The sequence below is a fragment of the Raphanus sativus genome, chromosome 6, assembly GCF_000801105.2.
Source record: "Raphanus sativus cultivar WK10039 chromosome 6, ASM80110v3, whole genome shotgun sequence".
In the NCBI taxonomy this organism is placed as follows: domain Eukaryota; kingdom Viridiplantae; phylum Streptophyta; class Magnoliopsida; order Brassicales; family Brassicaceae; genus Raphanus; species Raphanus sativus.
In genome coordinates this window covers 2,915,378-2,940,733 of record NC_079516.1, presented here as the reverse complement: position 1 = coordinate 2,940,733, position 25,356 = coordinate 2,915,378, and the positions used below count along the sequence as shown (strand labels likewise).

General features: G+C 35.1%; 4 protein-coding genes and 1 pseudogene across 5 annotated transcripts; 2 read left to right on the top strand and 3 right to left on the bottom strand.

Annotated features, from left to right (window-relative positions):
* Window positions 1-3,130: 3,130 nt before the first annotated feature.
* On the top strand, window positions 3,131-5,502 carry LOC108809050 (uncharacterized). Its single transcript, XM_018581175.2, has 10 exons — window positions 3,131-3,310; window positions 3,603-3,791; window positions 3,884-3,986; window positions 4,077-4,180; window positions 4,264-4,332; window positions 4,424-4,539; window positions 4,627-4,681; window positions 4,764-4,884; window positions 4,949-5,091; window positions 5,185-5,502. Exons 2-10 carry the CDS (start codon window positions 3,636-3,638, stop codon window positions 5,284-5,286), a joined length of 969 nt encoding a protein of 322 aa, XP_018436677.2. The 5' UTR covers window positions 3,131-3,310; window positions 3,603-3,635; the 3' UTR covers window positions 5,287-5,502.
* A 120-nt stretch (window positions 5,503-5,622) lies between these two features.
* On the bottom strand, window positions 5,623-8,487 carry LOC108810709 (protein DETOXIFICATION 24-like; annotated as a pseudogene).
* Window positions 8,488-12,894: 4,407 nt separating this feature from the next.
* LOC108835349 (S-sulfo-L-cysteine synthase (O-acetyl-L-serine-dependent), chloroplastic-like) lies at window positions 12,895-15,004 on the bottom strand. The gene is made up of 9 exons (XM_056987516.1): window positions 14,654-15,004; window positions 14,467-14,576; window positions 14,338-14,395; window positions 13,991-14,254; window positions 13,723-13,912; window positions 13,598-13,647; window positions 13,465-13,524; window positions 13,304-13,384; window positions 12,895-13,214 (listed from the first exon to the last, which is right to left on the bottom strand). Exons 1-9 carry the CDS (start codon window positions 14,933-14,935, stop codon window positions 13,128-13,130), a joined length of 1,182 nt encoding a protein of 393 aa, XP_056843496.1. The 5' UTR covers window positions 14,936-15,004; the 3' UTR covers window positions 12,895-13,127.
* A 526-nt stretch (window positions 15,005-15,530) lies between these two features.
* LOC108812705 (probable inactive beta-glucosidase 25) lies at window positions 15,531-18,640 on the top strand. The gene is made up of 13 exons (XM_018585037.2): window positions 15,531-15,813; window positions 16,131-16,200; window positions 16,328-16,374; window positions 16,471-16,546; window positions 16,638-16,715; window positions 16,795-16,882; window positions 16,965-17,205; window positions 17,295-17,407; window positions 17,471-17,688; window positions 17,778-17,812; window positions 17,884-17,986; window positions 18,063-18,171; window positions 18,257-18,640. The coding sequence occupies exons 1-13, from the start codon at window positions 15,655-15,657 to the stop codon at window positions 18,471-18,473; spliced, it is 1,554 nt and encodes a 517-aa protein (XP_018440539.1). The 5' UTR covers window positions 15,531-15,654; the 3' UTR covers window positions 18,474-18,640.
* A 2,958-nt stretch (window positions 18,641-21,598) lies between these two features.
* Window positions 21,599-24,438, bottom strand: LOC108812707 (WUSCHEL-related homeobox 11). Of its 2 annotated transcripts, XM_018585040.2 has the most exons (4): window positions 23,942-24,438; window positions 23,660-23,854; window positions 22,942-23,117; window positions 21,599-21,964 (listed from the first exon to the last, which is right to left on the bottom strand). In XM_018585040.2, exons 1-4 carry the CDS (start codon window positions 24,363-24,365, stop codon window positions 21,947-21,949), a joined length of 813 nt encoding a protein of 270 aa, XP_018440542.1. In that variant the 5' UTR covers window positions 24,366-24,438; the 3' UTR covers window positions 21,599-21,946. The 2 variants fall into 2 exon arrangements, with proteins under 2 accessions (XP_018440542.1, XP_018440541.1); XM_018585039.2 differs by having other exon boundaries at window positions 23,660-24,438.
* Window positions 24,439-25,356: the final 918 nt, after the last annotated feature.

Genomic DNA, 25,356 nt, shown 5'->3' with positions numbered 1-25,356 from the left:
AAGGTTGATTTCATGATATATGAGACCCTCTTGTGGGTTTAAGATAACTGTGAATTTTAGTAGTATATTGTTAGATGATTACGTACACATACTATTTGCACATGGCTAGAGCCTAGAGTTGTCCCTTTGTTGTTGTTGTCAGTGCCGTCCCAAACATTTTTGTGGCTTAAAGCAAATTTATTTAAATGTGGCCTCATATTTAAATATTTTTATTTATAGTTTTAGTAAATTGTATAAATATTTAGAAAATAACATAAAATACATAAATCATCAGTAAATATGTTAATGTTAATTTACTAGCATTTGTCAAATTTTTGTTTGTAAATTTAGTAGTTTAATTTATATATGTTAACAGATATGAATCATTTACTTAAAAAGATGTTGACTTATTTAAAATGTGTTGATGGTTATTATTTTTATCTAATAATATACTAGTGTATTTTTGAGGAAATTTAAACCATATGCAATATGCAGAAAATGATTAGTGAAACTAAAAAAATACAAAAAACAAATGGAACAAAAGAGGAGAATAAAAGATAATTATAAGGTGAAGAAAAAAATAGTTTAAAGTATAAACAAAACAAAATGATAATCAAAATAACAAGTGGCAGAATTTATATTTTGTTTATAGCAAATCTCGAAACTCATCTCGCTAGAAGTATGTTTTCAATTAAGAAGCTAAGTCACTAGACCAAAATATAATTTGGATATGTGGCCTCATTTTTCGGTTAATATTTGGTGACCTAAAGCTAATGCTTTATTAGCTTTAAGGAAGGGACGGGTCTGGTTGTTGTTGTGCCAACTAGCTAAAGTTAATTAGGTTTATATATAAACTCATCTTTTGAAAGAGTTACCTTTTAGCTTGATTTAAAACCAAAGCTCAAACCAAAAATAATTAATTTAGTCTATATAGGATACTGTAATTACTGGAAACAAATACCTAAACGACAACAAAAACAAAATTAGCTACAACAATTATTACTCAATAATAAAAACATAAATCGCAGAATTAAGTAAACTTGATTGCAAAACTCGAGGATGGATCTGTTCTGTAGTCACAGACATTAACTTCAAACTCGTCCTTTACTGCGTTCGTCCAGTGCCTGCCCTCATGAAAATAAAGTATATTACTAGTAGTATATATACTCATAACATAATAATTGAGCATGGAGGATAGCATAATTGTATAGAAACCTATTAGACACAAAGTGTCCCACATCGGGTATTGGAAGGGATCCTTACTAATATATAAGGTGGATGGGCCACTCCTCTTATCACCAATTGGTTTTAAGTGTGAAGCTCATCTAGCTTAACATGGTATCAGAGCCCGATCCACGCAGTCCAACCCGATCCACATCGATCTGGCCCAAAGTTGGCCCATCGATCTTTGCCCGAGCATTCCGAGATTGATGCTCAAAGAACCATCATCTCGAGGGGGCGTATTAGACACAAAGTGTCCCACATCGGGTATTGGAAGGGATCCTTACTAATATATAAGATAGATGAGTCTCTCCACTAATTACCAATTGGTTTTAAGTGTGAAGCCCATCTAGCTTAACAAAACCAACAAGAATAGTGTGTATCACGCATGCTAGTTAAAAACGCAAAAAAATAATGATTTTTAAAGTGAGTTTGTAGAACAAAAAATACGCTAAAACTGCTAGAGAAAAGTAAAGAGATGTTATGTTATTACGTACCGAACATTGAGAGTGCTTATAGGATGTGAAGATCCATCATAACTTATCCGAACAAATTTTTTTGTTGACTCTCCACACGGTACTAAGTTCAGTTTCTAAATAGCTGAGACAAAAACCAGTAAGATAAATACATCAAGGTTACACCCTCGATATTGCCTTTGGCCATCTTCAAGATGCCTCACCCACTTCTCAAGAATAAACAAACAGACGTGCATTAATTTTCATCTGTTTAATTAGTTTTAAGTTTTTTTTTTCAAAGACTCTTATTACCATAAGATTTTCAAAGAAATTTACCTGAAACATACATAGTGGTTCCTCGTACTGGAAAACCGCAACCAGGAACCTTTTTCTCCAGGTATTGCTTCTCCAATAATCTGAAACCCATCGATTCCAGGTCTCTCTGTTTCCAAAGAAAGATCAGATTGAGATTTCTAAGGTATAGAGAATGTTGTTTCAAAACTTCATACACATAAGAAGTTTACTCCTCATAATGATCACACATGGAAGAACTCTCAGCTGTTTCCTCTCTGTCTCTCTCTCTCTCGATTCATTTCTTTTCCAGCCATACTACTTAGAGGATATCTAAAACTTTCCCTACAAGGCAACAACAACAGATAGATGACATTGTGGTGAGAACTCATAAGCTGATGAAAAGGTTCTAAGGAAACTTTGAAATGATACTATACCTTTTTGGCTGCTGTAAAATTCCTTGTGCTCCATCACGATTTTTTCCGGTTAATTTCGATATAATTTTTTTTAAATGAATATTTTCGGTTAAACTTAGTTATTTCCGTTAAATTCGATTCAATTTTTTGGTTATTTTTGGTTTTTATTCTTATTTTTTAAAAACCAAACCAAAAACCAAATTATTTTTAAAATCCTCCCAAACTGAAAACGGTAACCAAATCAAAATCTGAAATTTTGGTTCGGTTCGGACAAAAACCGCAGGTTTGGTCTCCACAGTACTACAATCAATCGAAACCCTTCCACTAGGATAATAATGACAAAGGCTTTGAAGCAAAACAACAGCGTTTATGAAGACATAACTTCAAATCTTCAAATGTTGATAAAATGATATTAACTGATTGTTGGAAGAGCAAATTACTCTATTTAGAAGAAAACAAACTATAATTTCAAATACAAGTTTCATACTTTTGTTACTCATAACCAATCATGCGCGCCGGTGTTTAGAAAAAGCTTTTGGATTACGACAACATGGATCGTTGTTGTTTGATTGCCAAAGCTACCGGACAAAGGAAATTAATTTAGGTGGTGGAGGCGGTCCGGAAACGGAAGCATCCAGTGTCGGAAACGAACGGATTAAATAAAATAATATTTGGCCAATCTCCGATATCTAAACCGGAAATGTGAACCGGATACTTAGCCTGCAGCAAGCATACACGTCGTTGACCAACCACAACATTAATTAATTAATCAAACTAAAGTAACGTAGTAAGAAAGGAAAGAGAGAAAATTAAATAAAAAAATAAGAACAATTTTCTGGAAAATCTGGAGTTGGCGGCGACAGTTTCCTCTGGGTTTGCAGAGCTATTCCTATTCCTACCTTTCTCTCGAAGGAAAGCTCTCATCTTTCACCGAAGATCACCTTCCCTGTAAGATCCTCTACCAAACCCACTTTCCAGATTTTCATTTCCTTCTTCCTTTAGATTATTCCTACAAATCTGGATTTGAGATCTCTGTTGTGTGTTTCGGCATCTCCGTTGTGATTGAAAATTAGGGTTTTGTGAATGGTTGGTGTATAGTTTGCTAGATCTGTTCTGTAATCAAATTGAAAGGCTTTTTTAGCATTTCTACTGCATTATGGTTTCATATTAGCAAAGACATTATTAGTCTCAGATTCTCATGTCTTTTTTTTTTAATTTGTTTGATTGATTGATTGTGAAGGGGCTTATTCGGTGGTATATATTGATTTACAAGATGGCATCAGCGACTCTTAGGAGGAGGCTTCATCACGGGGATGTAGATGGGAGAAAGTATGAACGTTATGATGCTACAGACTCTGATACTTTGAGCGAGCCTTTGTTGGGAAGTAGTAGTACTAGTGGTAATGATAGTAAAGCTGTGTACAATGAGGTTAGTGTGTTTGTTTTTTCTTTTCTAAATAGAGTTGAGAGGAAGGAACCCTTTTATTCATTATTATTATCTGTGATGATGTGTTCTCTTAGGAGCGTACTCTGGAGGATATTTGGGAAGAAGAACGGAAGAAACGGGAAAGTCATTGGACATTGATCTTTTCTCAGTTGATTGCACAATGGGCTCAGTGGATAGGTTTGGTTTGGTTTTGTCTTTGTTTATTATCAATGATTGTTTAAAAGAGGGATTATCACATTTTTCAACTTGTTTCTTGGTTTTTGGCAGCCAAAGTTGTGTTTGGATCTGGCTCGCTTTTTGGGAGGTTTCTTTCTCTGCCTCATTTAGTCTCTGGTGGAAGGCCGTTGCTACCTCCTCTTAGCATTTTGCAGGTATGTTCAAATGATATGGTCAATTTGACTGTCACACTGCCAGTTTTGATGTCTATTCTGCATTTTGATTACCTCTTTACTAGGAAGAAAGGCTGAGAAACATTAAGAGAAGAATTGAAATACCGTTTGATGGATCTCGAATGGAGCATCAAGTAAGTTGTTTCTCATGAACTCTCTGTTTGCTTATATTACTTCCACTTATCAAAATTTTTGTGGAGATTTATGTAATTGCATGGTTCACAGGATGCACTTAGACAACTATGGAGGCTTGCTTATCCACAGAGGGAGCTGCCACCTCTTAAATCCGAACTCTGGAAGGAGATGGGTTGGCAAGGAACAGACCCTTCAACAGATTTTCGGTACATACTAGCTGTAGATTTGCTTGTTTGAATCTCCTTCATCACTAGTCATTTTGCTGATGATGAGCTGCATAAACTTTTTTATAGAGGTGGAGGTTATATATCACTGGAGAATCTTATCTTCTTTGCCAAGACCTATCCGGTTTGTGATGCTTCTCCCATTCACATATACATCTTTGATGCCACAACGTATCTAACAAGAGTTGTGTGTTTCATCATGATAGGAATCATTCCAAAGATTGTTACATAAACAAGATGGAACAAGAGCTGAATGGGAATACCCTTTCGCGGTCGCTGGCATCAATATCTCATTCATGCTGGCACAAATGCTAGATCTCCAGTCAGGTAAAAATGCTCAAGAATTAACCAAGTGAAAACAGATGATATATTAAAGTGTTTTCTTTTACAGGTAAACCATCAACGGTAGCTGGGATAAGGTTCTTGGAGTTTCTGGAGGAAGATGAAATGGCGTTTGATAATCTTTACTGTATAGCTTTCCAGATGATGGATGCTCAATGGCTTGCCAAACGAGCTTCTTACATGGAATTCAATGTAAGAAACGTCGTTGAACCAGGCTTGTTTACAGTTTGGAAATTTCGGTTTGGTTATGTGTTAACCGGTTCTCGTAAAAAAATTATTTGGCAGGAAGTTCTGAAATCAACGAGAACACAATTGGAACGTGAGCTAGCGCTGGATGATGTTTCTAGCATCAGAGATTTGCCTGCTTTCAATCTATTGTACAAATAATAAATTTTACATATTTACTTTCAGTTTTCTTATAATTTCTATCTGTATTTATATAATAATTTTAAAAATTCAGTGTAATAAATAATCAGTTTTTTTGCTGAAATTGTTCGGCAAATAATTTGCTTTTAGTCTTAAGTTTAAAACTAAGAATTATCCTTATTATATAGTCCGATGTAATTACTTTTTTTTTGTTGCAAAGCTGGATTTGATTTTGAAGTGACGTAGATACACTGGCATGACTATTATGATCAATTTTTTTTGGAGAAAAGAAACAAACTTGCATGATTAAGTTGTTCTCAAGTGTCTGATATGCAGAAAGGAATTATAAATGCTTGTACAGATGATATCTATAGTATAACGTTTGAATGCTTGTAACGATGAGTGTGGAAGTCATGTTATCTATTAACTGGAGTTGCATTATCAACGGAAAATATTTATGCATTCACTAGGGAACAGTTTATACACACTTCTCACTTCCTCTCATCTTCTCTTATAGGATTCGAATCGTTCGACTCTTCATGAGATGGCTGCATGCTCCAGGCTTTCATACGTTCGCTTGTCTTTTTAACCTACACAATACAAGATCTTCAAGCTTTTTCATATACATATTTTTTCTCCACTTCAAGGAAGTTTAACTAATGTAATTGCTTACCTCTAATTCCCAGTCAGTTCTGTAAATGATATAACACAATATCGCTGTTTGGTTAGCAATACCAGCCAACATTCCAGACCAGAGTCCCTACAATGATCAGACAATGAAATGTACTTGGTAATATAATTTTCTTATAGTATATTCTAATTAGTACTAAGCAAAATTAAGGTTACCTTAACACCGAGATGGAAAACATAAGTAAGGATGAGACCCAAAGGAATACCAACTGCATAATATGAAACTAAGTTCACAACTGCCACCATAGTTTGCATCCCTGCTCCAACTGCCACACCTGTTTTATTCTATCATTTTAAGCCATTTAAATTTTATCTAATTAGTTTTCATTAGTTACTAGACATGTGAAGAAAACCAAAACCTCTATTTTATGTATAAAAACATTAAATATACATGACTTTTTTTATTGTGACCTGAGAGTACAGGTTGAATGCTGTTAAGTAAGATTGATACGGCAAGGATTATCGATAGATCATCCACTGCTTTCGAAACCTCTTTGCTATTGGAAAACAAATACGATATCTGACCGCAAAATGCTAAACATAGAACAGAGAATATCACTCCCATGATTGTCGATACTGTGAGTATCACTTTGATAGAAAATCTCACTGCAGCTGCATCTCCTTTCCCCAACTCGTTAGCCACTCGGACGCTATACGATGCATGTAATCAAACATAATATATCGTTTAATATTATTAACTATGAATATTCTTAGGCTGGACATTTATAAACCTGTGAGCATTACCAAGCTGCACCCAAGAAGCCAAGGCATATATTGAGTTCCAATGTATATATGTATTGGCTGAAAATTTCCAAGATGATTTATATAAAGAATATCTATTTTGCATTGAATGAAATTCAGATTGATTGGAAAAATATGTGAATGGCTCTGAAGATCTTGAGTTTACCATATTGAGAAAGCAGAGATTGCGATATTTGCATCTTTTGTATAACCAGCCATTAAGACAAGGAAGCTCAGGTACCAATACTCTAAGCTGTTAAATGAAGGAAATAAAATTATCAAAAGTATAAACATTCCTCAGTATATAATATCACTTTACACCAAAAATTAATAAGTTGGATCCCACTTCAAGCGTTAGTTTATGTTATACAACATATAAGTTGTTTAAATAAATTTACTAAAACTTAGTAATTACCAGATCATGAAGCCTGAAGATATGGAGAGTTTGAGCATAGGAATCAGGTCAACAAGAGCCGAAGTACTAAATCCTGACCAAGTGAACGGACACCATCCACCAAAAACGTACACAAACTCAGCCAATACCAAAGACCACGAGCTCACATTAAGCCCGAGGAGCGCACCACCAATCCCCATCCCCATAAAACTCACACACCACCATGTGACCATGAGGTCAAGAACCAAGGACAAGACCGAGAGAACGCCTACAATAGCGTTCCTCATTTGTGCTTGGAGGTACATTTGTATTGTCATAGTGAAGATTAAGCTATAGACATAAGGGATCATCCAAGGATATATCTCATCAACGGTCCTCGTGATATCAACGTTTTGGCCTAATAGACGGAGAATAGGACCCGCAAATATGATAAACGGTAGAAACAACGTGGTCACGGCAATGTCCACAATCCATGACATGAACGTTGTAGATATATCCCCATTGTGTGGTACTGTTCTGCACCGTATGCTTGTCCACATAATGTCTCCGTCGCACTTGACATACCACCCTATATAGTAACAACCACGAAGACTAAAAGAACTATTTCTATTAATGCATACTAAACTAAGACTAAGCAGCTTGTATACCGTTAAACCATAGAGAAAACGAATGAATGTGCTTTGGAGGAGAGCATAAGCGGCTAAACCCAACTCAGAGGAGTGACCGATGAAGGCTTGAGCCACAATGATGCTCCCAAACGAAGTCATGCGGAACAAAGAGGAATGCAATGCTATTCTCCACATTTTGCTTACTTCGCTCCAAATCTTTGCTCTCAGATAGAGACTCTCTATAATGTTGCTCTGACCCTTAGCGTCTGATCCTACACGTATTAGACTCTCCTCCATTTCTCCTTCACTGCTCATTTTTGTTGTTCTTGTTTCCTTCTTCGGTTCTTTAATCTATAGTAACCGTACAAAACCAATTACCTTTTCTTGGACAGAAAACAAGAGAAAAGATGTAAAAGTAGAAGAGTCACCAACCTGGACTTATCAAATCACACACAGATATATTGCAGTGAGGGTTCAAGTTAAAGACAAAGTTATAAGGAAGATGTTGAAAAACAAATATATCGACCGTACCTTTATAGTGTTCAAAAAGAATAAAAATTCGACCGAACCTATATATGAAATATCGAGTGATTAATTACCTTTGTTCAAGAGAAAGTCCAGAAGTAGAGAGAGAGAGATAGAGGTCAGCGATCAGCAAGAAAAATTCACAGAAAACAAATTGGAACTGAAATTCACTTTTTTCTTCTTTTTAGGAAAATGTCAGAACAAAGCTGAAACGTCTCGATATCTATACAAATAGAAGATCAAAAGGATGTATAGGATTATACGTATTATACGTACAGAATATATGTATATGTTAAGATACTCGTATGTGAAAAAGAGTGAAAACTTTTTTTTTTTTTGTAACTTAGGCTTTCAAAAGAGTGAAAACTTGCACATAGAAAATTGACATATACAGAGTTAGTAATTTTTTACAAGTTAGAATACTGAACTATACTAGTCTACATTCTACATATGCATATAACACAATGCCAAAAAATTTACCCTCTAAATACGATTTTCACATTAATATATTATTTTCTAGTTTTTGGAAATTGGATTATTATAATCCAAATTTGGAAATATATAAGCTTTTTATCTTGACAAAAAGAAAAAAAAAATGTTTCCCGTAGTTTGAGGGTCCAATGTTCTTCTTTCTTCGGCACGATTGAATCGTGGTCGTTCGATTATTAGCTATTTTTCTTGTTGACAACGCTCGATCGTTAGGTATTATATATCTTCTTCTGTTTTTCATTTTCTATTTACATCAGGGGGTCGGTCTATTATCTTCTTCTGTTTTTCATTTTCTATTTACATCAGGGGGTTCGACCTTTCTTTTCTAGTTTCTACATCCTCCGTTGGAGCGGATAAAAAGGTCAACCTAATGAGCCTCCACGTTATGCAAAACCAAAGGAGACAGTAAATTCGCTGCACGTGACACGCATGCACATTCCATGCAGTATCTTCTGTAAGTTCGAGATACAGCGAAAACACAAGGCACAAAATAATTCCAGAACACAAATCTCTTTTATTAGAAATCTTTTACACAATCTCTTACAGACTTGTTTGATCTGAATTACACGACTCAACACGGATCGATTTCTAACATACCCAACTTCCTTGACTCAACACCTGTTGATCAAGTCTACCAATTCACTCAGCTATGAAACCCCAAAACCCTTTGTGTTTCTTTTTGAGAATTACAACGTGAAAGTTCTAACCCTAAAACTAGGTCAAAACCACAATATATATTAAATAACCTTTTCCTATTATCTAATATAATATTTCCTATATTTTAGCATCACCAAATCTTCCAATTTGTGATCTAATAATATTCTTTTAATGCTTATTTCGTCATCCAAAGCATATGGAAATATCCCACATAATCGCATCTTGATGTTTCCTTTTTATTCTTCGAAGCGTGTGTCACACACCATCCTGTGTGTGTAACACAAGTACACGAACCAAAACTCCACCACTGCAACAGCTTCTCAAGCTCCAAGTTCTTGAGCTTACATCTTCCATGTCTTGTCCGTTTGAAAATGTACTCGCGTCTCATTTCTCGAAAGAACAAAGAAAGTGTCTTCGGTTTTTTAAGAGGTAGGTAGTCTTATATTATTATTTGTGTTAGTTGCCCCCTTATGCATACAAATCAAATTTTATTCAGTTTGAGACAGATGTACGTGGGGAACCCAGTGAAATAGGAAAGGTTACAAATTACAATCTCTTACGATTTGAGCTCTCATAAATATATGAGTAGGAATCTGACAGGCAAAGCTTAAATAAAAGTATCTCTGAGAGGATTTGCACAATAATGTCTTAGCTATAATAATCCCATTTTTAGAAATAGGATGAAATTTGACTGTTGATACTTTCTTTTGTTGATTTTTCTTGCATCACTTTCTTTTGTAAGTTGGTATTCGATTTTTAATATAATTGTTTTGCATCAACCTTTTAGTTGATCGTTTCAAGACATTGTTGCACTCTCAATCAACTTCAAATTCATTCTTATATCCGAGTACTAGTAATTTTTGCACTCTTAGTTCAGATCAGTGTAGGTACCCAAACTTTACTTGTTCAGCCATACACTTCCGTAACTTGAGCCTCAAGATATGAGTGAGTAGAAGAAGAAGACTAGGTAAGATGGTCTCTGATCTAATCTTCGGAAAAACTGTTTGATTCACTCTCAGTCCCCTCATGGTCTTCTCAAAACCTGTAGAGAGACTTGTAGTTTACACTTCTTTCTGATGGTTCAACGCCAGTTACCTATGTTTTAAAGGATGGTCAGAACTAAGGAAACCATATAAGACTATCATTGGTCATCATCTTCAAGAAGCTTCCTGTGCCTGTTACAGTACCACCAATTCCAATCCCAGCAACAAATATATCAACATTACCCATTGTATTTTCCCAAATCTCTGGTCCTGTAGTCTCAAATTAGATCGTACCAAAAAACAAAAACATTTGATTAGTCCCACAAATTCTAAAATCTCAAGAAAAAGAGTAAACCTTTGTGTTAGCCGTATGCCCACTATCCAATTAACCCGAATATGGGTCCATTATCTAATTAACGTGAATATGGGCCCATTTGTTTGTTGTGGTGTAAGTAACTTTGCTTACACCGGTTCAATCACTCAAGTAGTCTTTTACCTTGATAAATAAATTATTAGGCATTAGGAAAATATGATCGGATGCAACGAGACGTTACTGGATGCGACTTTTGATTATTATTTAGAAATTAGAATGTTGTCGTCCTCGTTTCTATCTATCCTTAGTTCTGGAATAGTTCTCTAAGGTTTTTGTCACTCATTCGAGGTTGTCTTTCCCATTATTTGAATCAATTCAGAAGTTCAGAAAATGAAAAATGGTTAGGTATTTTTGTTACCGTTGTGATTAATTTTTCTTCTTTTCTTATTTGACAAAAGGAAATACAGTTTGTCACTCAAAAAAAAAAAGTTTCTCGCTCACAAGTCACACGCATGATAGACTATTACCGAGTCCCGAGAAAAATATGACCGTGTAACGGTAAGAAAACTTTATTACTTTTGTGAACAATTACTTTTACAACATTAATTATTTAATTGCAAAAAAAAACAATAATTATACAACGGCCAGAAATCATTTGGGTTTTCTATAAATACTCACCTCTTACTTCAGTCGAAACATCAAAAAAAATTCCACTCTTTAATTTCTTTAAAACAATAGTTGTTTCTTCTCGAGCAAAGCTTTTTTTTTTAAAGAATATTTTGTAATGGGAAGCTTATATCGGTTGGCATCACTTGTTTCATGGCATTACTGTGTTTTGTTGGAGGGTTTTCTTGCTGCGACAGAGGTTATTACCAAAGTGGGGACGAGGGAAAGGGCAAAACCAAATGACGAAGCCATCTCGATCGATCATGGAGAGGTTTACGAGCACCTTCTCGAGCAAGACTCCGTGGAATGTTTTATTTCCGAGCCGTATCCATAAGATTGATATGAGGAAAGCATCTCGTTTTGTGTCAAAGATCGAAGTCGGATCCGGTTAGTTTTATTTTTCTTTCTTTTTGCTAAGTAAAATGTTTTTCTTTCACTTTTTTTTTTCTTTTTGATTTTAAATTATGATACTATATGTATATATATATATATGTTTTGCACAATCATGTCCATAAAGTTTTCTGGTCTGTTAGTGGTGTATATATGTTTAATATGTTATTTGTATTGTAAATTTAACACTTATACTAGTTTTCATTTTGGGGAAAAAATCTATGTGATAAATTTCAATATGTTGAAAGCAAACCAAACTTTTGCACCCTGTCTATAGGATTTCTATGGTCCGTTAGAGGTTGTATACAAGTTTAACATGTTTTTTATATTGTTAATTTAACACTTTGACAAACTTCCATTTTGAAAAATAGTTAGGTAATAAATTTCAGTACATTCAAACAAACCAAACTTTTGCATCCTGTCCATAATAGAATTTTTATGGTCTTGTTATTTTTGGTATTGTAAATTTAATAAAAATATTTTTCAAAGTTTTTCTTGAGTATGCAAAGTGTTATGATTTAACTGAAGTTTTCAACAATACGTTTAATATGCTTTTCCTTATTTGTAATTTTGACGAGGAACGGAGCCATCTCGGGAGAGGTTTGCGAGCACCAGGAGTTTTGAGGAGGTGATTAAAATTAGAAATCAGAGATCAAGGAAGGAGATACACTGAAATAGAAAGAGTATCAAGAAACTCAAAAGCAAGCCAAAGTAGAGTTGAGAAATACCACGCACTTGCTTTTACGGAGCTTCCGTCGTACAGTGATTTAAAATCCTTTTCGTTTTAGTCTTGATCTGGAGCTGAGTGTGTAAAGTTCAGAACTTTGCTTCTTTGACAATGCATTGTTGCTAAACGAGATCCACTTAGTGAGAGATGTATGGAGTAAGTAGTGTAATAAAATGCTCACTAGATTTACACTTTTTTAGTTAAAGTCATGCTAAAAGTTCGGAACATATGTTAATGTTCTCAGCGTGAATGGTGAATCTAGAATCAATCTTGAACTGCTTATGTTTTTATTTTCTGTTACAACCCACATTTAGATCTACTGGTTAAGATTATAACTCTTGTTAGTTGGGATGCAAATCAAATTTTATTCCACTGGTACTTTCTTTACTATAATTGTTTTGATACTAAGGTTTTACATTAAACTTTTAGTTGATTGTTCCAAATCATTGTTGCACTCCTAATTAACTTCAAATTCACTCTTTACACTTCTGTAACTTGAGCCCCAAGATATAAGCGATAAGAAGAAGTAATAAGACTAAGTTAAGATTTACATCACAAAATCTCTGGAAAAAAACTGTTTGATTCATCTCTTAATCCCCGCGTGGTCTTCTCAAAACCCTGTGAAGGGAGACTTGTAGTTTACACTATACTTCAAGCGTTTCTCTTATAGCTGCTGCTCCTAATGGCTCATCTCTTGAACCTCTTTGTTGATGGAACTAAACAGAGCCGTTGTGATATACCTTTCACCATGGCTCGGAAACAGAACCTGTTCTCTCATGAAATCTATATATTAGAGACGAAACTAAACCCACTAACATGGTTACTGGAAACTGTAATCTGTATGTACTTCCTCACCGTGATGAGTTTCCCGGCGTTCTCAGCTCTTTTAGCTAAGCTGATGGCTGCTACTGCAGCTGCTCCAGACGAGATCCCAACCTAATGTGTATTATATTCCCCAAAAAGTTAAGTAGATAAAGAAGAGAAGAGAGAACAATAAGAGAATATTATATCTATACCAGCAACCCTTCCTCCAAAGCTAGTCTTCTCGCCATCTCAACTGCTTCCTCATTGCTAACCTATACCGTTTCAAACGATCATCATCTATATATAATCTTTATAGTTGTTTGAAAATGTGAGATTAATGCTAACCTTAACCACTTCATCAAGTAGCTTAACATCCAAGATTCCCGGTACATAACCTGAACAAGACATGTAGCAGTGTTAAAGAAAGAGTACCTAAGTAAAATTTGTAAAGCCTGATCAATGCTCCTTACCAGGATTGTCTCCAGAGATCACACTTCTTTCTGATGGTTCAACGCCAACTACCTTGATATCATTGTTCATCCTCTTCAAGAAACTTCCTGTACCAGTTACAGTCCCACCAGTTCCAATCCCAGCAACAAACACATCAACATTCCCCATTGTATCTTCCCATATCTCCGGTCCTGTAGTCTCAAAATGGATCTTACCAAAAAAAAAACAAAAAGATTAGGCCAAGAAACTGAATAAAAGAGTTAAAGGATCATCAATAAGTTTGTTTACCTTTGTATTAGCCGTATTATCAAACTGCTGAAACATATATGCGTTCTTGGTCTTGACAACAATCTCTTTAGCCTTATCCACCGCGCCTTTAAGACCTTTCTCAGGACTCGTCAGCACAATCTCCGCTCCAAGCGCGCGTAAAAGCATCCTTCTCTCAACGTTTATGGAAGCTGGCATAGTCACTATAAGCTTGTAGCCTCTAGCTGCAGCCACAAAAGCTATCCCTAGGCCAGTGTTCCCCGTCGTTGGCTCTACTAACACACTCTGCTTTGATAATATTACCGAATCAGCAAATCTATTAAAAAACATTGAAAGGGTAAGAAAGATGTTAGCAATAAATAAAAAACCTTTCTAGGAGTTATGTCTCCTCTGTCTTCTGCCTCGTTAATCATGCTGAGACCAATCCTGCAGAGACATAAGTCAAATTTAACAATCTAAACGACATAGTTTCGGATATGAAGATTGAAAAAACTGACCTGTCTTTGACGCTTCTACAAGGCTCCATTGATTCGAGCTTTGCGGCGACGTCAGCCACACACCCATCGGTGACTCTGTTGAGATATACCATTGGTGTTCTCCCAATCAACTAAAAACAAAATTAACCAAATTTTCAACAACAATTAATCTTTTGTTTATAAAGTTGAGTCCTTTTTGAACACTCACTTGAGTGACGTCTTCAGCAATGTTGACCGTTTCTGATTCCTCTGTTCCTATTTCATACTCAGCTAGTGGAGGAGGCGGAGGTTTGGCTTTTAATTTGGATTTTGGTTTTGTCCCGGTGGAGGATTTTGAGGAGACGGCGGCTACGAGAGACGGAGCTCTGACCGGAAAAGATGATGATGAAGAATCGTGGTTAGAGGATAAGAAAAGGTGTCGTTTTGAGGTTGTTAGAGCGAAGGGTTGGTGAGGGAGAAGACGGAGGAGCGAAGGAGACGAGAATGCCATTCTTCTTCTTCGCCGGTGAGGTTTAAGGGATTAGGTTCCGTTTCTCTTTAATTCTTCTATTTTTTTTTTTATCGCTAGAAATTTTTGCATTTGAAGAAAGAAAAAACAAAATGTTCGAATATTTTCTAGTGTCGGAAAATAAAAGATGTCATTCGGACAGATATTGTAATAAAATAAAAGTATCGGCCCAAATAAGTACAAGGAACGGTTCCTTTCTGAGCAGGCCTTTTAATGTTGCGCTACCCTTTAAGCCTTATGTTGTTTGTTTGTTACTCTGCTCTTCTTATTGGGCCTATGTTATATACTTTGGATCTTGGTTAATAAATTTTCATAAGTCAAAAAAAAAAACTGTAACGTTTCATCAATGTCCTGTGTTAAAACAGATACATGATTAACCATAGGTTACAGATACATTGATTAAAAAAATACTAATATGCAATTTATAGCTAATTAATTGTATTTAGTAAGATCGATTATTTTGTCAACAAGGTGCCTTAGCATTGTTTCTAACCAGACAAGGCTAAGAAATCGGAAATAAGTTTTAAAAATAGTTAAAGATAATATATTTTCAAGTCATCTGTCACAACAACACACGTCGGTCTCACATTTGCTTTAATCTTCGTCTCGAAGTATCGGATTCATGATTCCATCCTTATAAATACTCAAACCACGTTATACACGTTAAGCATTAAAAAGGAAACTAACTTGAAACGAACAAAATGGCACTCAAAGCGATTCTCTTTCTTGGTTTGGTTCTCGCCGTGATATCTTCTCCGACAACCGTCGATGGTGGATCAGTTTGTCCGAAGGCTTCCTCTTTTGGTCGAGGAAGCTTTCCCGATGGTTTCTTGTTCGGTGCTACCACTTCTGCTTTCCAGGTAAAAATTCTATTGGATTTTGGAAGTCGGGTACTGTTGAATCTTCGTTGACTTTCCGGTGACATTTTAGCCGGATCCGGGTGAACAAAGTTTGACCTTTTTAAATTTTTTTTTTTTTCATTTTCCCCCCAGTAAGTAGCTCTGTAAAATTGTGGTTAACAATGTTTGAACTCCCTCCCAAATCCAATCTAAAGCTTTTTATCCATATGTGATTTTCAAGTTTCTAGTTTTAGCTTAATACAGTTACAGTCACTTTTGGGTCCTCTCTGATGCTCTGTTTCCAAAGTTGTTTGACTTGATTTGATTTGGATATGTAGCATGAAGGTGCACCAGAGGAAGGAGGCAGAGGTTTGAGCATTTGGGACTCATTCACTCATAAACATTCAGGTCCCTTTCCTCCTCCCTTTTCTTCTAATCAATCAGAAAGTTTATGAAAGTGTTACTAAATGATTTCGGCTTCTCTATGTACAAGTCTTAAGACTAATCCATGAGCATCTGATTTTAAAATCTGCAGAGAAAAACAATAACCTTCTGGGAGTTGATTTCTATCATCATTACAAGGTATATATATATTCCATGTTGAATGAACAATTTCATCTATAGCCCTTACAGTCAAGTTTTGAGTAGTGGTTCATGTTTTCTTTGAAATTGTTGCAGGAAGATGTTCAACTATTGAAAAAGTTGAACATGGATGCCTTTAGGTTCTCCATTTCTTGGTCAAGAATCTTTCCTCGTAAGACCAATATTTCAATTTTTGAGTGGTTCATGATTTATTCATAAGTGCAATTGTATTGAGATGTTTGATTCTTCAATGGAACAATCAGATGGGAAAAAGGACAAGGGAGTTAGTGAAACAGGAGTTAAATTCTACAATGATCTCATCAACGAGCTCATTACAAATGGTCAGAACAATTCAAATCATATCAAGTCTCCTTTTCTCCCCTTTTAAAACATGTAACTAAACTCCCATTCTTGATGCAGGTGTAACGCCTGTGGTTACATTGTTTCAATGGGATGTACCTCAAGCCCTAGAAGATGAGTATGGCGGTTTCTTGAGTGACCGTATCTTGTAAGTACCTTTTAAGCATCCATATCTTTAGTTTCAACGCCTGTGATCATAGATGTGTATGTATACTCATTGGATGTATCAGGGAGGACTTCCGAGAGTTTGCAAAATTTGCTTTCAACGAATATGGTGATAGAGTGAAGCATTGGGTCACCATAAACGAGCCTTACGAGTTTAGCCTTGGTGGATACGGCACTGGAGAGAAAGCACCAGGAAGGTGTTCTAAATGCGTTGCTGGAGATTCTGGACGTGAAGTCTACACCGTGAGTCATAACTTGTTGTTGGCTCATGCTGAAGCTGTGGAAGAGTTCAGGAAATGTGCAAAGGTGGTGACATCATCTCTCTCTTTAAGAACCAAAAATATATTAAAAGTCTTCTATTGAATCTTAATGTGTGGATTTCAAATCAAAAACAGTGCAAAGATGGGAAGATTGGTATGGTTCAGAGTCCAATGTGGTTTGAGCCTTACGAGAAGAAGTCCAGCTCAGAGGAGGTAGTGAAGAGAGCTATGGATTTCACATTAGGCTGGTGAGTTAGTAGTCTTTAAGAAAATTAGCTTTTTGAGTTTGGGTTCTGATAGTTTGCTTGCAGGCATTTGGAACCAATAACACATGGAGACTACCCTCAGATCATGAAAGATAGTATTGGTGCTAGACTACCATCGTTTACAGACGAGCAGAAGGTGAAACTGAAGGGTTCTTATGACTTTGTTGGTGTCAACTACTTCACTTCTGCGTTTGTTGCTCATGTGGAGGATGTTGATCAAGAGAAACAGAGCTGGGAAGCTGATTCTCGCTTCAAATTACATTGTATAACTCTGCTTTTTTAACCATTACATTTTGTTTTTGATGATTAGTGTTCTCTTTATAATCTTTTTTTTTTTTTTTTTTACTTGCAGTGCAAAATCCAGATGGGTATAAGATTGGTTCTCAGGTATTTAGTTGCACATATTTTGAGCTTTTTCTGTAGACTCTTGCTCATGTATTGCTGATATAATGTTTCAGCCGGCTACTGCTAAATATCCAGTGTGTGCTGATGGGTTAAGAAAGGTTTTGAAGTACATCAAAGAGAACTATAATGACCCGGAGATCATCGTCACTGGAAACGGTAAGCCATTAGCTCTGTTCTATCTGTTATACCTTAGCTTGATTTGAATGGTCATACCTATTGCATTTTTTTGTAGGGTACAAGGAGACACTTGGAGAGAAAGATGTACTTCCTGATGCGCTCAGCGACAGTAACAGGAAGTATTATCATATGAGACATCTCATGGCATTACATGGAGCAGTCTGGTGAGTCCTTTTTTTCAAAGCTTTAGGTATCTTGTTGGTGGATTTGGTGACAAAACCATTTTTGCTTTTATCTTGTTTTTTGTAGTGAGGACAAGGTAAATGTTAAAGGGTACTTTGTGTCGTCGCTTATGGATGGACTAGAGTGGGAAGATGGATACAAGACGAGGTCTGGACTGTACTACGTAGACTATGCACACAACTTGGAAAGGCACGAGAAACAATCTGCCAAGTGGCTCTCTAAGCTCCTTGAGAGAGCTCCTATTCAGTCCAAGGTAGATTTGGAATCAAGGAAGGAGTTATAAATATGATCAGAGAAGATACTATAATATCCTTTCCACAAATCTCTGTTCAACCGCTCATATTATGTAATGTGTGTGTTCCTTTTCCTTTATATCTTCGAAAGAGTTTACGAGAACGATATATGTAGCTGTGTAATAGTAGTAATCAATAAATAAAGAACCTTGTGTCACACGATAGGTGTAACAAAGAACAAGTTGCTTATGTAATGTGTGCTCTTTTATATCTCCAAAGAGAGTAAGCCAACTATAAATGTAGTTATGCAATAGCAATGAGTAAGTAAACAACCTTGTGTCGCACGTTAGGTCTAACAAAGAACCAGTTGATTATGTAATGTGTGCTCTTTTATATCTTCAAAAAGAGTGCAACCTAAATGTAGCTATATAGTAATCAATAAATAAAGAAGAAACCTTGTGTCACGCGTTAGGTCTGAAAATGACAAGTTGCTTATGTAATGTGTGTTCTTTTATATCTTAAAAATGAGTGTAAGCCAGTGAGAGTTACGTTACGTACGCACTCGATAAATAAAGAAGAACCTTGTGTCACATGTTTCACCTTGTCCTATCAAAAGTTAAGATCAGGATCAATTTGACATTCTTGACTTGAGTTAGATTGATAGATAGTCTCACCTGTAGGCTGTAGTTCTCTGTCTCGGCTCTTTTTCTGCTTTTGTGTAACCTTAGAGAATCTGTTATAGCTCAATGTGGAGAAGAATGGTACGAAGACAACATCAGCTTCGGTAGAGTTCTTCACACGTATTGCTGCACGAGAGCTTCTAGAATCTTTTGAAAGCTCAGAGAACAAAAGATCTAACGTCAGCCAATACTCAACACTGTGCTGCAAGTTGAGCCCTAGGAACATTGACTCCGATGTCAGGCCAAACGATGACTCTGATGGTAAGGCCAAACGATGTCGTTTCCATCAGGTTTCCAACCCAATAGCCCAAAGTGATACTCTGGAGTCATCTCATACATGTAGGCCTGCAATACGTTGGGCCAAGATAAAAGCCCATAAGTTATAGTTTATTGGCTACTAACGAAATAGGAATTAGAAGGCCCACAACTCTTGCAATACTTTCTAACAAACGAAGGAAAATAAAAACTTACAAATTCAGAATAGACATAGGATATGTGGGATGTGCTACAGACGAAAAAGGTTAATACTCATAGACAACAACAAAAATCGAAAAAGGTAACATAACATGTAGTAAGAGATTCACATGGTAGCCAATGGGAAAATGTGTGGAGTGAGTTTGAAAAAGTTCCATATGCTATGTCTCAAATATATTTTTCTTCTTAGTTCAGGATTCAAGAACTAACCAAACATGCGTCTCCTACTCAGTGGTTATAGCGGTCGGTGTTGTCGCCTAGTGGCTTTATTTTATGTTAATACGATTATTAGTATATAGTAGTAGTATATAATCTTCTTCAGTCGTTATTACAATTTTAATTGGATATTTGGTTTGAAGATCAAAAAATTAAATGTTAATTCAGTTTTTCTAACTTGTATATTTCAACCGATCTCTTTTAGCCAAATCAGTTCTGCCGACTAACATAAATAATTCTTCTATCATTTTCTTTAAAAAAGTGTAAAATGGTAGTCCTTTTGATCCATTGATTTGACTAAAAATTAATATTTTTATACATTATGCGAATTAACAGAGATAAAACTTACCAGAGATTTGTAGAATTGTCAGTGTTCTTTTTTTCAGAATATATATTAGATATATGGTTATAATATATAGTGTAACAACACATTAGACTACGTTTCTTTTTTCTAACATGGTTCTTCCTGAAAAAATTATACTATCAAAAGATTTTAAACTTTTTAAATCATTATGGAGAATTCAGGTTAAAACAATATTTCATGCATAACGCGATTTCAATTCTAGTAAATATTTATATGAAATAAAAAATTTATATAGTTATATATATTGGGTTTCCATATATTTTTGGCATAGTCCATATTATTACGTAGAGTGATGAAAAATATTTTAGTTATTGTCTTTTTTTTTTAAACTAAGATTTTAGTTTTTGTCTAAGCATGATTTCAATCATATATCAGTTAAGTGAATATTCAATACTAGTAACCTTTTACTTGATGCTTACAAGGTTAGATCTCATGGGCAGAATTTAGTTTTACAAAAAAAAGTAATAGATTTGTCTTAAGTATCAGATTAAGATCTTGCTTTGACTTGTTAAATAAGGTTTATGTTTCGGAGAGCAGAAATAGACAAGAATACAAATTCTGGCGAACCCAGCTGTCTTATGCTCTTTCATTATTCTTATATCTATTCAAGAACTAAAGTAATCCACTTTACTGTGTAATGAAATATTGACAAAAGAAAAAGAAATTTGAGATGAAAAGTTTATAGTATAAAATGGGATGAAGGTTTGATCTTAAAAGTAGTTGCTTGATTTTGTTGAGCTGATCCTCAAATTAGCTAATGTGACAATTTGTCCTAGTGCAGATGTCAACCAGATAAGCTCAAAGCGTAATCATATAGGTCACTTTTTCCTTCCACTGATATTATACAAGTCTTTTGATCTTGCAGTACTTTGGGATCGAAGTTTTTTTGTTATATTAACAAATATCAAGTTGATCAATCATATCTTAATTGGCCACTTACCTTAAATAACTTCACATCACTAATACAGACTGCAACATATTGTAATGATATCGTTAACGACCCTAGTTTGTTACCGACTGCAAGTCTGCAACATATTGTAATGATATCGTTACCGACCCTAGTTTGTTACCGACTTATCGATATATAATATACTAGATACAGCCCCACTTGGTCCTCAAATATGACTTAAATTAGCTGCGTTGGAGTGACATTACTGATGCTGGGTGTTGTTGATACATACAAACTACAAAGAGTACCAATATCGACAACAAATACACCGTACTTAACAAATGTTATTATTTTAGTATACGGCTCAAGCTAAAGATCGTACAGTAACAATCTTTTTCTTTTTATGTAAATGTTAAATTTTTATACCAATTTTTTCGTTTTTGTCAGAAGCTACATGGACAACTAGTGTTCTCCAAATCTTTCGTTTTCGTCTTAATAGTAGCAATCTTTTACTACATTAATTTATACAATCGGAAAAATGTTCAACGCAACTAATAGACTTCGACTTTATTTATTTGTCTTACTCCCAATAACATTCGTTACTCCGAACACAAACTAGCTTGGAGATCCCTAGACACAGATTTTATTCAAAAACAGTAACATAACTTTAAACTAAATCACTAAACTGATGCGAAACCTAAAAATCTCTTCGTCTTAGAAGAGATTTTGACTTCATTTTTGTTAATAAATTACAAAATTAAGAAATCCATAAGAAACTTTGATTGCACGATATATAGACTCGGAAAGTAAAGAACAAAATACAGATGGATCGCAGCAATAAAGTCTAGGGTAGATTAACAAGGCATCTGTTGGAGAACCACAGCCAATAGTAAACCCAGTTCATGTCTGTCTTGGAACCTGTTGATAACAAAACGAAAACAAATAACAAACACTACCAAGAAGAACTTACAAAAGAAGGGAAATATATAGAGGCAAACTAATTGATGAAAAGATCTATAAGAAAGAGAAATGCGGATAGAAGAAACCCTAATGCTGAATATGATTTTAATACACAAATTTTCAAAAGAATCATTTAGAGATAGATATAATAGAACAATTATTTCAAAATAAGACAACAAATAGAATATATTTGAAGTTTCGATTTAGAAAAGACTTAAATTTAAATTCATAAACTTAACAAGTATATAGTACGATACTTCATATTGTAGACACACATTATTAATTGTAGACTCTCATTATTTCTGACCAAAAAACTAGCATTTTATAAATTAGTTGTTCAAACTAGTACGCAAGTATGAAAAGAAAAAAAAACTAGTACGTAAGTGAAAAAACAATTGTCAAAATAGTATTTCTACGTTGTTATGACAAAGATATCAGTTCGAAAACATGAACATGAGTTATTATATTCAAGTGTGAATAAAAACTCGTATTTTTCTATTCTAATGTGGAAAACCTCGTCAAAACACAAAGATTCAGTTACAGAAAGTCTTAACATTGTAACCAAAAAGACACAAAAAAAGTATTCACATATCATGTTCATTTACTCCACAAACCGACTCTCTTCAATTAGCATTATATTCGGTTTCTCTTACGAAAGACTATAATATTATTAAATTATGATGATTAAAATATATTGTAGCAGACAATTTAGGACTTTACCCCAATTGGGTTCCTTCTCATTTCCTATTTTCAACACCAAAGTGAGGATCGAGAGATGGAGATGGAGTGAGAAAGAACAAAACAAAAGTATAATAGTATTATAAAATTAGCTCGAAAACAAACAATGTAATAAAGCTCTTCACGAGGAATTCGATCAGAAATAAAACAAAAGCAATTAATATAAAAAATACGTAGATGTGAGATAAAATTATTACCAGGAAATAAGCTTCACCATGTTGTAAGCTATGCATCAAAAAACCAAACTCATCAGTAGGAAGAGGAACACCCGAGGAATGCACCAAAACCAATTCTTCTCCAAACGTCGCTTTCATGTCTATACCTCCGCTAGTCACTTCTGTTGGAACTCCGTTTATAAAGACCGTTATAGACCCTGAATTTCAAAAAAAATATATCTAATAACATGTATCAAAATTAGATTATAAAATTACCTATTAAGAATTAGAGTAGGCGATACTGGAAGAATAATTCATCTAATAGTTTGAAAGCCTTATTTTCAAAAAAAAATAAAAATTCATCTAATAGTCCAAGAAGTCAGTTCTTTGGCTAAGAGAGATCAAGAGAGATGTTTTTTTTTCAAGATATAAAAGAAATTTACCTCATAATTTTGTTTTTATATTATATATAAATCAATATATTAGAGAACTTGCTTTCAAGTACAAGATGTTAGGCAACATTGGAAATATAATTAGCAAAGGCTATTATTAATTAAATATTCAAATTAAAAAAAAAAATTAGTCAGTTTGGTTGAAACCCACCCAGAATTGGATTTTTCCTACGTTGAAATCACTTTTACTATTTTTATAATGTTACTTATAAAGACTTTTTGGGGAAAGAAAGAGGGTTTGGAGGACAAAGCACTTGAGTTTAAAAAGCAAAAAAAAAGAGGCATGCAAATAAGCTGTTTTTGTTTACCCTGTTGGTAGTGATCATAATTGGAGGTTTGATCAGATGGGCAAAACATTGATGAGAGATTTGAGCTATGATGTTGATGTTGATGCTGACTAGCTTCATGGTAACCCATTTGACCAGACCTTGCTAAGAGATTTTCCATACCATTATTGGTATGATTATCACATCCACCGCCATAAGAAAAAGTTGAAGAGCTAGCTGAAGAAGAAGTTGAAGAGGAGCTTGAGCAAGGAGGAGAAGAAGAAAGACCAAGAAAAAAAGAAGGAGCTTGAGATGATGACCCACCATATAAGTAATTTGAGGAAGTGCTACAACCTCCAAACCCCAAATCGCCCCCACTATATTGTGGTAAGCTGGTGTTTACCATCATGGTCTGCTCACAAGTATTGGTGGTTGCGGCCGCAGCTGCAGCTGCGGCCTGGAGTTGCCGCTGCCTCCGGCGAGATCGTGACCGCCGGTTTTGAAACCAGTAGAAGACATTTGCATCTCCCACCGCCCCAAACTTCTCGAGCATCTTTCGTATCCTTACGGTCTCTTCTTTGGGAGGGTTAACCATACCACTGTTGAAGATCGACTCAAGTATGAGTATTTGTTCCGGTTTAGGTGACCATCGTGACCGAACCGTTTCGGTCGAGGTGGAACCGGAAGCAGAGGAGGAAGGTGAGTGACTATGGCCGGTTGGGCTATGTGGTGTTTGTTCTTGGTCCATTGCTTTCAAGAATTTTGAAATTTTCCGCTGGTTCTTTTTCTGTTGCTTATTGATAATAAAAAGAGGAAATGTTTTTTTTTTGAGTTTGAGTTTGTGAGAGGTGATGTCTAGAGGTAAACCCATAAATTTATAGGAGAATAATTTCTTCATATAATATATCTTTCTTTGTTTATTAAGTTACATGTGGATCAATATCTTTATTTTTTAGCGGCTTCTTTAAATATACTTGAATTATTTAAGCATATACACTATCTTTTGTTATACGCGCTAACTGGTACAGAACTATAAGTGTTAACGCGAACTCGGAGAAGCAAAAGCTCTGGAATTTGCTTGGCATTTCAGAACTTGGCAAGTAAACAAAATCATTTTTGACAATAGTCCACTAGGGGTTAGTAATAGAATCGTGTGTCCAAAAAGTTTACAGTTTTTTTTTTTTGAACTTTAAAAGTGTACAGTATTCCTTATCCGTTTTTATTTGCATGGGAAATTAAACTGCATAAATTTGCGGTAAGGCTACCTAAAAAGGTCTTTGCTATCAGTAAACCGTTTTAATCCGTTGTATATATGTTTAATCTAATCAACTTTTCAATGCTATATTTAAACCTCAAAAATTCTCTAAAATTTTCCCAAAGAACAAATCAAAAACAAAAAATTGCACTTGCATACAATATGATGAATCTAGTTATTTCAATGAATGAGTGTCAGACTGGTTAGCTAAGTGCCTAAGTTCTACTCAGCCGGAGTCGGCTTTCATTTGACATTCATTACTCGGTTGATGCTAACCTTTAGTGGTTTGATACTTTAATGTTGGCTAAGTCCGTCTTAAAACCCAGAGGTTTTAAGAACGTGAACATGGCTTAGCTAACAAACTATGTTTGCAATTTGGCTTATAGGTGATGATGCCACGCAAAAATGAGTACCAGACTACAGTCTACAAGATAAGTCTAATATAGCTGTTCTGAAATATAGTACTGTAAAATGTATTATAGTG